Raw genomic sequence first — 13,646 nt, forward strand, 5'->3', positions numbered from 1 at the left:
AAGGTTTGTGACCTCTAAAGGTTTGTAACCTCTAAAGGTTTGTGACCTCTAAAGGTTTGTGACCTCTAAAGGTTTGTGACCTCTAAAGGTTTGTGACCTCTCAAGGTTTGTGACCTCTAAAGGTTTGTGATTAAATATTTAAAAATTAAGGTTGAGTAAATATAGGGTTCTGTGCAAAGTATAATTGCTCATTGGGAGAAAAATTATGAAATGAAATTATGATTATTTAAATTAAATTATTATGTTTACAGATTTGCAAACAAGGATTACTTAACGAGCGACGACCTCCAGGTCTTCTTGGAGGGCGAACAAAGGGTGAGTATCACCTCTGAATTGAGAATAATATTCTGTTTAAATGTCTCTTATTTTTACGAACTCGTAGATCATTTATTATCATTAAAAAATTTTTTATCCACGTCAATACTTAGAAATTACGATTGTACGTACTACATTATTCGTACATGATATTGTACGGCATTGAATTGTACCCCAGTACCCCAGTACCCAGTACCCCAGTACCCCAGTACCCAGTACCCCAGTACCCAGTACCCAGTACCCCAGTACCCAGTACCTAGTACCCAGTACCCCAGTACCCAGTACCCCAGTACCTAGTACCCAGTACCCCAGTACACCAGTACCCAGTACCCCATTACCCAGTATCCAGTATCCCAGTACTCAGTACCCAGTACCAGTACCCCAGTACCCAGTCCCCCAGTAACAGTACCCAGTCCCCCAGTAACAGTACCAGTACCCAGTACCCCAGTACCAGTATCCAGTACCCAGTACCCAGTACCAGTACCCCAGTACCCCGGTGTTGCAGATGTCTGGCGTGGGGGCGGCGCAGATCGAGGCTCTCATCGCGCGCTATGAGCCGTCGGCGGAGGCGCGGGCGAACCTGCAGCTCCACGTTGATGGTTAGTGACGGACAGCAACTTTTAGTGACGGACAGTGACGGATAGTGACCGACAGCAACGGTTAGTAACAGACAGTGACAGTTAGTGGCGGATAGTTACGGACAGTAACGGTTAGTGACCGCCAGTGACGGCTACTTTGCGCGTAAACGGCGCAACTTGTGACAGCAACTCAAGCCTGGCCAGACACTGATTATAATTATCGGGCTAGTGGCTTCGTGTGGAAGCGCAGTGGCGTCTTTAGGGGATAATATCGAGAGTCGGCCAGTTGCTGGTCACGTGACTAACTATCGTAGCTGGTCACGTGACTAACTATCGTAGCTGGTCACGTGACTAACTAACATACAGTTAGTGGATAAATTATTTTATTGGGATAATATCCGGTTGGATGCGGAATATCCCATTCTTCAATTGCGACTTGTGTCATTTCCTGCCGATTCTTGGGAGCCTGATTATTGATTCCAACTTTACATTCTTGCCACAAATTCTCAATTGGGTTCAAGTCGAGGATATTTACTGGCCATGGACGAAGAGTCGCCTTCGTTTTATTAAATCAAGTGGTCGTCGCTTTCGACGCATGCTTTGAATCATCTTGATGAAAGAACCATCGTCTTTCAAGACCCAACTTCAGAGCGGGTGCATGCAAGTTTTTCTTCAAAGCCGCTGTAAAAACATCAGAGTTTATTATTTCATCAATTGAAACTTACTATTGCCATATAAGGAGAAACAACCACAATGCATTATTGACCCACCCCCATGTTTAACTGTAGGGATTGTGTTCTTAATTTTGAAAGAAAACCTCCCTTTTTTTCTGCCAAATCTTTTTCGAGTTATTATGTCCAAATTGTTAAATTTTTGTTTCGTCACTCCATAAAACTTGGTTCCTAAAGCCTTTCTTTTTATCCACGTAAGATCTTGCGAATGTCAAACGAGCAGCAACATGACGTGTGAAAAGTGGGACTCATCTGCGGGGGACGGGGTACTGGGGTCTGCGTCCATGCAGGCCATTTTCGTTATGAGAACGCTGTATACATATAACACGCTGGCTCAGGCTTATCCTTTCAATGGCTAATCTATTGGCAATGCCCTTCAGCACCACTCTTGGATTCATATTTCAACAAACTCTTGGATTCATATTCACCTCCCGACACAGTTTTCGAACTGATCGTTCATATAGTTTTGGCTTCCGTCCTCATCCAGGCAACGTGTGTGCGCCGTGCGGCACCAAACTGTACGAACTTCTTTATCTCCGACTGTACAGTGGCTCTTGGAATATTCAGGCACTGCGAGATGCACACATAACCGTTGCCAGATTTGTGTAGGTCAATAATTTTGCTTCTCAGATCCACACTGAGCTCCTTCGTCTTGCCCATCTTGAAGTTTGCAATTAAATGGCAGGAACTGACACCTCTTGAATGACGTCACCGATTATAGTGTCCACCGGGATAATATCAAACCGGATACCACTGCGAATCTCATCAAAAACTATAGAAAGAGACCGTTGGAAGTTACCAAGATGAAAGGACGTGCCATAGATTATTAACATTGCAACTATGCTAGTATTTACCAACTGTTCGAGTAATTCTGTCTGAAGGTGTTTGGAAATTTTCGCATGTTAAACGTTTCGAAATTTCATTCTGTTCTGAAAGTGTGGTGCTATTTTTCCTATTACTTACAGCTTGGTTCAATCAAATATTGGGCTTATATATTCACAAATTTTCGAGTTATTCAAGAAAACATTAAAGAGGTAAGGTGTACGAATAATTTCGTCGCTACCTGTAGTTGGTATTGTAACTAAATAAAGTGGCTGGTGACAGGGTTGCCAGGTGGTATTTTTTGCGGACAATTTCTGCGATTTAAATTTTTCAATTGCGTTGGCCGGTAAAAATTTATGATGGGAGTACTTCCTTATCAAATAATAAAAAGTCATAAAAAAAGTAAAATGAAATTTTTACCTACAAGTATACTAGTATACGTATATATCGAATTAATGGCTTTTTTGTCCGCGGACGTTGCAGTTTTTTAGGCTATCTGGCAACCCTTACTGGTGACACTGGTGACGTAACTAACGGCCGCCTGATGAGCTGAGAGTTATGGCAGCTTAGGTCCTTATTATAGATCAACGGTTCGCTTGTACTTTACTTCGATTCATTGTAGCGCCGAACAAAATCTGGTGAATACGTTTTACGCATCGCCATTTTTCGATATAACATTCATTGCTGACGGTTGTATTAATTTTTTGAAGTTTGTAACTTCATAATACCAGATACATTAGTGAATGAAATTTTACAGCTATTTTTCGTTACAGTTATTGGCAATTCTACATGACATCGAAACAATTTATTGTACAATTAATTTTAATGTACTCCTTCAATTACTATTAAGTCACGTTCAAATGGCGGTAACTCTCTTTACCAGTTACTTAAACATTAATTACATTGCCTACAGTTGAGGGACCCGTAACCAAGACTAGATTCTAGCTTATAATTGTATCAATTTACTTTGAAAAATCTAATTAAACTCGTTTTTGTGTAGCGTTGTAATCCACTAATGATTTTTTGCTGATCTTCAGGAATAATTCGTAAATCGGGTATGTGACATGCGAGGCGACAAAATTAGCCAGTGACTAAAATTGTCAACAAAGCTGCCTGTCAGCTGCTTGTACAGACTCGTACTGACGACCATAAATGAAAAATACATATAGCTGTACATGCCTCGTATTTAAGCCTACTCACCGGTAAAACTAGTGACGGCGACTTATAAACGTAAGTAATTAGTACTAATGAAAGCGGTTCAACACATAGATTCATTTAGTGGCTGTTTGTGACAGCAACTGACGGGTAGTTACTGTAAGTTATTAGCATTGATGGGCAGCGACCGGCAGTGACGGGCTGTATAGTACCATTGAACATTTATTCGTACCAGTTCTCTACCCACGTTCCCCAAATCCCTCCTCCCCTACCTACTCAACTCCTAACATGCCCCCTTCCTACCGTCCCACCCACGGCAGGCTTCACAAAGTACCTGCTCAGCGACGAGTGCGACGTGTTCGACCCACAGCAGCGCAGCGTGAGTCAGGACATGACGCGGCCGTTGACAAACTACTTCATCTCGTGCAGCCACAACACCTTCCTGCTGGAGGACCAGGTCAAGGGTCCCTGCAGCATCGACGGCTACATCAGGGTTCTCACCTGTGGCTGCCGCTGCGTCAAAGGTGAGTGCTCACCTGGGTGCCCAACTGAACATGTGTTCGACCTCACCTGCGACACTAGTGGCGAGAAGAAAGCAACAGCATCGTGAATCAGCTGGCCCTAATGAGAGCGGGTGCGCGATAGTCAGAGGCGGCTATCCATCGTGGCCTGGGAGTGCTGGGACATAAGGAATACTAAGAATGTGAAATCTTATGCCTACGACACTTAGGAGGTATTGCGGGCGTTGTTAAAGAAGCGAATTTCATGTGGTGAGCTTCTGGACAGGTGATGTTACGCAATTGAGCATATGCAATCTTGATCTCTTAGACTTTTAAGATGCTGTGAGCGTGACTATGATAGCAAATATGTTCATGTAGTGAGTAGCAATACGGGAATATTGATCTACTGAGCATGTGCAATAGAGTAACGGTGATCTTTTTGAGGGTGACTGGATTTGAATATCATTTGGGTGTCTTCATCCTGACATAAGATTTGATTTTTGGACTTCTTACGTTTTGAAATTCGTTTCAAACGAGCGCTTGCTGCAAAACATAAAATAAATAAATTAATTCGCAATGTAATCAATTATATTTCCGCACTCGTGTATTTTAGAGAATATAATGAGAAAGATCCAGATCTGTTATTACGGTTTCTTTTCTCGCCATGTCTGTTATTACAATTATTGCCTTGCCTTATCTGTTATTACAAACATTGTCCTGCTGTGAGTAAGGCAAACGGGGTGCGCGATGAGAAGTTACGGCCATTTATTACTTGCATTATGGAAGAGCGATGCGAGCTCATAAGCAACATGCAGATGACCTCAAGTGGTCATTACGAGCTCCTGTCGTGCTGACTTGTAGAGCCGAGGATTGCCAGCGTGCACCGGTTATTGCCAGCGTGCACCGAACAGACTTCACAAAGTACCCGCTCATCTCCTAACATGCCTTCTTTCTACCGTCCTACCCACGGCAGGCTTCACAAAGTACCTACTCAGCGACGAGTGCGACGTGTTCGACCCACAGCAGCGCAGCGTGAGTCAGGACATGACGCGGCCGTTGACAAACTACTTCATCTCGTGCAGCCACAACACCTTTCTGCTGGAGGACCAGGTCAAAGGTCCCTGCAGCATCGACGGCTACATCAGGGTGCTCACCTGTGGCTGCCGCTGCGTCAAAGGTAAGTATCTGGATGGGAACTATTGCATAACTGAACATGTGATCGTCCACCCCTGCAACACTACTAGTGGCGAGAAGCAAGCAACAGCATCGTGCATCAGCTGGCCCTAATGAGAGCGGATGTGCGATAGTCAGAGGAGGCGATCAATCGTGACCTGGGACTGGGATATCACTGATACTAATAATGTGAAATCTTATGCCTACGAGACTTGTGAGGAGGTATTTCGAGCGTTGTTAAAGAAGCGAATATCATGTGGTGAGAATCTGGACAGGTAATGCATGTTGAGCAATTGAGCATGTGCAATCTTGACTAAGAGTCTTCTAAGTCGCTGTGAGCGTGCCTATGATAGCAAATATCATGTTCATGTGATGAGTACCGATACGGGAATGTTGATCTACTGAGCATGCGTAATAGAGTAATAGTAATATTTGCGAGTTCTTTTGAGGGTGACTTTAGATGTAAATATCATTTGGTGGTCTTCATCATGACATAAGATACGTTTCTTACGTTTTGAAATTCGTTTCAAACTAGTGTATGTAATAGAACATAAAATATTGCATTAATCAGCATTTTAATCAATTAGATTTCCGCGTTCGTGTATGTTAGAGAATATAATGAGAAATAAATTTCCAAATAATCGCCATAAATAAAACCGTGCTATTTCAGGCACTAAATTTCTCATACGTTCGAATAATCCAATATTTCCCAGAGGATTTTCCTTCGGTGAAGGCAAAGCAATATCACCAACGTTGCGATTGGAGACAAATTACAAAACCACGAACCAAAAAGACTTTTTAGCGTATTTTCTCATTTATGGAAAAAAGGCGCTATTGTGCTCGTCATGTCCGTCCGTCCGTCCATCCGTCCGTCTGTCCGTGACTTCACGTTTTCATCGATTCTGAGAAAATGTGCTCTCTGTCACTCACTGCAGTGAGTACTGAGTTATATTTTTTCTTATTACGGTCATAGTCTAGCCAGATCTCTTATTACGTTATAGTCTCGCCAGATCTGTTATTACGGATTTGTCTTGCCTAATCTGTTATTGCGGATTGTAGCTCGTCAGACCTGTTATTACGGTTATTGTCTCGCCAGATCTGTTATTACGGCTATAGCCTCTCCAGATCTGTTATTGCGGATTTTAGCTCGCCAGATCTGTTATTGCGGATTGTAGCTCGCCTGATCTGTTATTGCGGATTTTAGCTCGTCAGATCTGTTATTGCGGATTTTAGCTCGTCAGATCTGTTATTGCGGTTATTGTCTCGCCAGATCTGTTTTCATGGTTATCGACTAGCCTAATCGGTTATTGCAAACATTGCCCTGCAGTGAGTAAGGCAAACTCGACGAGCTATGAGAAGTTACGGCCATTCATTATTTGCATTATGGATGAGCAATGCGAGCTCATAAGCAACGTGCAGATGACCTTAAGTGGTCATTACGAGCTCCTGTCGTGCTGACTTGTAGAGCCGAGGATTGTCAGCGTGCACCGGTTATTGCCAGCGTGCACCGATTATTGCCAGCGTGCACCGGTAGACATGCGCGACCCGTTACCGGCACGCTAGTAATTCACCTGCTCGTAATCAAGTAACGGGCCTTATACGTTGCCGGCACGCTTGTAATTCACCTGCTCGTAATCAAGTAACGGGCCTTGTACGTTGCCGGCACGCCTATAATTCACCTGCTCGTAATCAAGTATATAACGGGCTATTCCAGTGGACGTCCACGACGGGCCGACAGAGCCGCTGGTCTACAACGCACGGGCCCACACGTCTCACGTCACCTTCAGGGACGTCATGGAAGCCATTGCTACTTTCTCCTTCGATTTTTCTCCGTCAGTATTTTTATTCTTTATATGTTCCTTATACAAGGTGAGTCACGGCAACTTCCTGACCTAAAAGCTTGATAAAAAATAACTTGTCAATAAATCGTTACATTGTAATTTTTATTGAAATAGAAATCACCCGAATTTTTTATATCGCTTAGTTTTGACGGCCCCTATTGTCAATGCATTCAGTTCTATTTCTAAAGTTCCGTCCAACTCGCTGAAGCATATATTGACGGGTATGTTGGCGATGGCTTGGCGGATGTTATTCTTCAAATGAGGTAGAGTCCTTGCACAGTCATTGTAAACAATTTATTTTAGATAACCTCATAAAAACTCACACGGAGCCAAATCGGGCGATCGAGCTTGCTAAAGAAGGTCAGCTCTCAAGGAGGTCAGGCGCTCTGCAAAATGTTTTCTCAGAAGATCCATTGAACATTGCGCTTTGTGGGCCGTGGCTACATCTTGTTAGATCCAGACATCCCTGAAATTAATTTCAGCAAGTTTTAGCAAAAATAGGCGTCAATTGTTTGCATGTACCGAGCAGCAGTCACCGTTACTACGCATTCGTTTTCTTCAAAGAAATAAGGGCCAATTATGCTGACTACTAACACCGCACACCACATAGTTACGCGTGGTGTGGTGACAACGTTATCAAGTCGGCTTAATAACAATTATCAATTGTTATTATGCCGACATTTGAGACCATTATCAATTGTTTAAAATGACTGTCCAAGGACCCTAACTCATCTGAAGAACAAGATACGCCAAGCCATCGCTAATATACCCATCAATGAGTTGCAGCGAGTTGAAGGGATTTTCAAAAATCAACTAACTGAATGCATTGACGGCATGGGGGCCGTCATTTGTCCAATGTCATCCTTAAAAAAGTGATTTGAAAATAAGGGAATGTCTTCTTCAATAAAATTTACATTAAAATGATTTGTTACTAGTTCTTTTTTATTGAGCTTTTAAATCAGGAAGTTTCCGCGAATCACACTGTACTTAATTGTATTCTCTTAGCTTTTGAAATATTTCGTAGTGATTTTTCAGCCATTTTTTCGCCAATATTGTTACAAATACAGGATAGTATCCCACTAAACCCCTTTATAAGATTGCCAGTTTCTCGCTTGACCTCTTTTTGTGACCTCTTGTTTCACTCTTATGTAGACTCTAGCTACCCGTTACCATTGTTCTCCTCAGCTACCTGTTACCCTTGTTCTAACAGTCACACTCGTTCCCCAGGTACCCAGTCATTGTGCACTTGGAAACGTACTGCAGCCTTTCCCAGCAGAGAGTTATGGCCGATATCCTAGAGACGGTCCTCGGGCCCTTGCTGTATAGGCCTAACGAGGAGGTCTCAGCAATCGAATTGTCACCTCACCTCCTGAGGCACAAAATCTTGCTCAAGGTGAGTGAGCCTCTGGAGTTCTGGATTCTCTATAGTAGTCCCCGATCCTCTGCGTCTGGGTTCTGTATTATTCCACTAGCCTAAACGTCTACAATCTATAGTAGTCCCCGAGCCTAGGCGTCTGAGTTCTGTAGTATTTCACTAGCCTATGCGTCTGGGTTCTGTAATATTTGACTAGCCTAAGCACCTGGGTTCTGTAGTATTCCACTAGCCTAAGCGTCTGGGCTTTGTAGTGGTGCCCGAGCCTCTGCGACTGGGTTCGGTAGTATTCTACTAGCCTAAGCACCAGGGTTCTGTAGTATTCCACTAGCCTAAGCGTCTGGGTTCTGTAGTAGTCCCCGAGCCTCTGCGTCTGGGTTCTTTAGCAGTCCCCGAGCCTCAGCATTTGGGACCTGCAGTAGTCCCAGAGCCCCAGCGAATGGCTCTGTAGAAGTCCCCGAGCCCAGCGTATGGGTTTTGTTGTGGTTCCCAAGCCGTCCTGAGATACAAAATGTTGCTCAAGGTGAGTGGGCGACTTGGGGCTGGATTCTCTTGTAGTCCACGAGTACACCGCTAATTTTCTCGTACACCGTTGATGAACTTGTGCAAGGGTGGGAGTTGTATCGAAGAATCGTAATTCGTAGCGCCCGCTACTTCTAGAATATACCAAACAGCTAGCCTACGTTCATGGCTTAGGAGCTGCAGACCGTGCTGACGTGGAAGACGAATTCCGAAATACTCTTTGCCGTCCGGTTTTGTTGCTTATATGCGCAGCCATTGCTTTTACTTTAGCCTACTCAGAGTAGAAATGCACTCACCCTCATGCTAGATTGCCCAGATTGCGAGGTCTTGTGATCAAACCATATCCTGCTTTTAAATGCTCGACGACTTTAGACAACTCTCAACTTCCAATTTCGCAAAAACTATATTCAATATTATGAATGTGAGTAAAGTAGTAACTACCCCCGCCCTATTTAGCGCCCATCGTCAAATTAATAAATATCGTACAAGTGACCACGGTCAGTAATATCATAGATAGTTTACAAGTTTGTATCTCTGTCAGTCAAACACTGATAGCGATTCATGATATGATTAACCCTCCAATCATTAACGCTAAATTTACAGCTACGTGTACCTAGGCCGCTACGCGTACTGGGTAGCTACGCGTGCTTGGGCCGCTACGTGTACTTTCGGTAGTGTATTCATCGAAATTTTTGGTAGTATACTCCTCGAAACCAAATCTAACTTCCCCCCCCCCCTCACTCATCTTTTTCACAGGAACAAAGGTCGATAACAAAAGGTAATATCTGATTTTTTCCACAAGGGTAAGAAGCTACGTGACGAAAGTGTGTGCGAGGGCGACGTGAGCGACGAGGATGACGAGGGTAACGAGGGCAAAAATTGCGGCAAACCCTTTCCAAAGCGGCAGCTCTGTGTGGAATTGAGTCGACTCATAGGACTCAATCGACGGAGATACGATGAACGAGGTGAGTGAGCTGGGTAAATGGAAATGGGAGATTGAGGTCGTGATGGTGAGAGAGGTGGGTATGTCTTACAGGTCAATTAGTTAATTATGGTGGTGTTGCAATGTTGAGAAGAAATGTGGGTTTTACGTAGGGTTTTATTATGGTAGCACTGCCAAGTTTGTGAAAGAGGGGGTATGGTGGTACTGCGAAGTTAGTGGTGAAAGAGGTGGGTATTTCAAAGGGATTGATTATGGTGGTAAAGCGAAGGAGGTGTCATTTGGCCTTGTGTGTGAGTTGAATTGTGTGGTAAAGGAATGAATTTGATTGTATGGGTGTATACTGATACTGAGATGAATACACTGAAATGAATGAATGTCTTAAGCTAGCTGCGAGATTACCGGTTCGAACATTTACGCTCTAAGTTCGTGTATTGTACATAAAATAACGACATGTCCATATGCGTAACTAAATCACTTACTGTTCTCTTATTTTACTATACTTAATTTTATTTCGTTTTCTTACTTGCTACTAATATGACTGCCTGCCTAAACCTAGAGTTGCCGGACTGCCAGAGCTTAAGCGAAAGCTCTGCTGCCCGGGCGTGTCAGAGCTGTCCAGAGCAACTGGTTAAACTGAACAAGTCTCTGCTGACGCGGGTTTACCCAGACGCCTCCAGAGAAGACTCGTCCAACTACAACCCCCAGGATTTCTGGAATGCGGGGTGTCAGCTGGGTGAGTTGAGGGATTCAAACGCTTGATATTTCTTCCATGAGGGATTCAAGCGCTTGATATTTCTTCCATGAGGAAATCAAACACTTCCAAGAGTGATTTCAATACTTTATGGCTCTCCCGAGATGGATTCAAACACTTGATTTCACTTCCACGGTAGATTCAAACTCTTGAAATCTCTTCCGTGAAGGATTCAAACACTTAATTGATGTCTCTTCCATGAGAGATTTAAACTCCCGATTTCTTTTCTATAAGGAATTACGAAACACGATGAAGTGATTACGCTTAAATTCATTGAATGCTAAACACCATCTGTCGGTAAGTTGAATTATAGATGAAGGTCATCATAAGCACGACTTCTTGTTTAATATAGATTTCAATTTGAATTAAAAAATTAAAGAGAGTAGCCACGGAGTGTTAGGCTTGCTTTATGGCAGCTTCTGATTTAAGATGAATATTACTTACTGAATACTGGCAGATTCTGTCGCGCTATCAGTCTTTGATTGGAAGGTCGCGCATTGTCTCCTGTAACTGCAGCGTCTCTACTCGCTGGGCCAAATTTTGCTTCATTCCCCGGTGTTCCTCAACTTCCGAACATTGGGTCACATTTCGCTTCATTTCAGTGTCCAATTCCAAATCACCGGGCTTTTTTCTAATTCATATCAGTGTCCCTCAACTTCCAAACAACGAGCCGCATTTCACTTCATTTCAGTTCTCTCAACTTCCAAACGTCAGGCCGCATTTCAGTCAATTTAAGGGTCCATCAACTTCGAAACGCCGGACCACATTTCATTTCAGTTTAATCAACTTCTACACAGCGGGCCAAATTACGCTTCATTTCAGTATCGCTCAACTTCCAAACACCGGGCCAAATGATGGACGTGTACGAAGGAAAGTTCCGGGCGAACGGTGGCTGTGGCTACGTCCTCAAGCCGGCCGTAATGCGCGACCACATCTCTGTCTTCTCCGTGGCCACCAAGGACCCCATCCCGGGGGTTATCCCCCAGCTCCTCAAGATAAAGGTCATTGATTTAAGCGAAAGGAAACGATTTTTGGAATTCGTTAAAATTATTTAATATGGTGGGGTTAGCGATTGATCGTTAACCACGGAAATCATGAAGTTTGTTGCTTGTGCCATCAGCTAACGCATTAACAAGAGCCGTTTACAAGTTGAACATACATACCGTTTTTGACGAGTTTTGACCTGTGCGATTTTGTACGAAAACTACGATTATTAGAAACTTCGCACGTTTTTACACGTCTTGCGAACATCTGACATTTTAGGTTAGATGAGTTTGGTAAGCTTACAAAAGTGGCTGAGCATATATACTGAGTAGCTGCCGAGCAAGTACGTTGACATAACATTTCTTTTAGTCATGCAATAAAAATGTAGACAATTAATTTTGATTCCTTTATTTATTCGCTTAGATCATCAGTGCACAGTCGCTGCCTAAACCGCGAGGTTCGACGGCGTCCAAAGCTTCGTTCGTGGACCCTTACGTTGTGATCCAAGTGTTCGGGATACCCGCAGACTGTAAAGGTAATCCAAGTGTTCGGGATACCCGCAGACTGTAAAGGTAATCCAAGTGTTCGGGATACCCATGTTCGGGATACCCGCAGACTGTAAAGGTAATACAAGTGTTCGGGATACCCGCAGACTGTAAAGGTAATACAAGTGTTCGGGATACCCGCAGACTATGAAGGTAATCTAAGTGTTCGGGATACCCGCAGACTGTAGGGTATGTGCCAGCATGATATGGGAACCGACAAGCGTGTAAAGCCAGTTGCTCGCTGCATTCACCGACTGATGTCCATTGCATATTTCCCGGTTCCCGATGTGCTTGAACGAAAAAGTTCGATCATATTATCCGTCACTTTATTCTGAATTGACTGTTCGCTTTTAGACACGATTTGAAAAATGATGTATCCTAAATTATTGGCTGACTGTTTTAAAAAATATTCTAACTGACATTTGTGATTATTCTAAAAATATTTTAATCACTTCTTAATCGATTGTTAAACAAATCTTCAACTACATTAATTTTTTGCAAAGGTTCACTGAAGTAGTTCGATATTAGTGAACAATTATGAAAATCAGCCTATCCGCAATCAAATATTCAACACAATACCTCTTGTACATCTGCCAATTTTTCAAGTTTTTTTCATTATCCCAAATTCCAGAATTCCAGACTCGGACTGTGAGGAACAACAGCAGATTTCCGGTGTTCGAGGAGAGCTTCAACATCGAGAGAGATGTGTTATGTGTGATGTAACACCTGTAGTGTTCGCTAGGTGAGACGTGTTATGTGTGATGTAACACCTGTAGTGTTCGCTAGGGGAGATGTGTTATGTGTGATGTAACACCTGTAGTGTTCGCTAGGTGAGATGTGTTATGTGTTATGTGACACTTGCAGTGTTCGCTAGGCGAGATGTGTCATGTGTTGTGTGACACTTGTAGTGTTCGCTAGGTGAGATGTGTTATGTGTGCCTTAACACCTCTAGTGTTCGCTAGGAGAGATGTGTTATGTGTGCCATGACACTTCTAATATTCACTTCATATATTAAATAAGCGTACTGGTTAACTCATAGGACGCTGTGATCTATACCTCACTGAAGCTCTGTATCCATTATAAGCACTGTAGCCCTCGCAAAAACCCTATATTCCAAACAAATGCACTATATCCCTCACAGAAGCCATGTATTCCTCACAGAAGCCCTATATCCTTCACAGAAGCTCCATATCCCTCACAGAAGCCCTATATCCCTCACATAAGCCCTATATCCCTCACAAAAGCCCTATATCCCTCACAGAAGCTCTATATCCCTCACAGAAGCCCTATATCCCTCATAGAAGCCCTATATCCCTCACAGAAGCCCTATATCCCTCACAGAAGCTCTATATCCCTCACAGAAGCCCTATATCCCTCACAGAAGCCCTATATCCCTCACAGAAGCCCTATATCC

The 13,646-nt window shown here is 43.3% G+C and overlaps 1 protein-coding gene across 1 annotated transcript in view; it reads left to right on the plus strand.

Annotated features, from left to right (window-relative positions):
* Positions 1 to 13,646, plus strand: part of LOC108671488 (inactive phospholipase C-like protein 1) — a 25,347-nt gene that overhangs the window by 7,249 nt on the left and 4,452 nt on the right. The window contains exons 5-15 of the mRNA XM_047883852.1: positions 252 to 315; positions 821 to 914; positions 3,922 to 4,125; positions 5,075 to 5,278; positions 6,989 to 7,106; positions 8,343 to 8,508; positions 9,812 to 9,974; positions 10,509 to 10,685; positions 11,526 to 11,704; positions 12,111 to 12,222; positions 12,864 to 12,946. Of these exons, the coding sequence (XP_047739808.1) occupies positions 252 to 315; positions 821 to 914; positions 3,922 to 4,125; positions 5,075 to 5,278; positions 6,989 to 7,106; positions 8,343 to 8,508; positions 9,812 to 9,974; positions 10,509 to 10,685; positions 11,526 to 11,704; positions 12,111 to 12,222; positions 12,864 to 12,946 (1,564 nt within the window). The remainder of the gene's footprint in view (positions 1 to 251; positions 316 to 820; positions 915 to 3,921; positions 4,126 to 5,074; positions 5,279 to 6,988; positions 7,107 to 8,342; positions 8,509 to 9,811; positions 9,975 to 10,508; positions 10,686 to 11,525; positions 11,705 to 12,110; positions 12,223 to 12,863; positions 12,947 to 13,646) is intronic.

Source organism: Hyalella azteca, unplaced genomic scaffold (assembly GCF_000764305.2).
Source record: "Hyalella azteca isolate HAZT.00-mixed unplaced genomic scaffold, Hazt_2.0.2 contig13848, whole genome shotgun sequence".
Lineage (NCBI taxonomy): Eukaryota > Metazoa > Arthropoda > Malacostraca > Amphipoda > Hyalellidae > Hyalella > Hyalella azteca.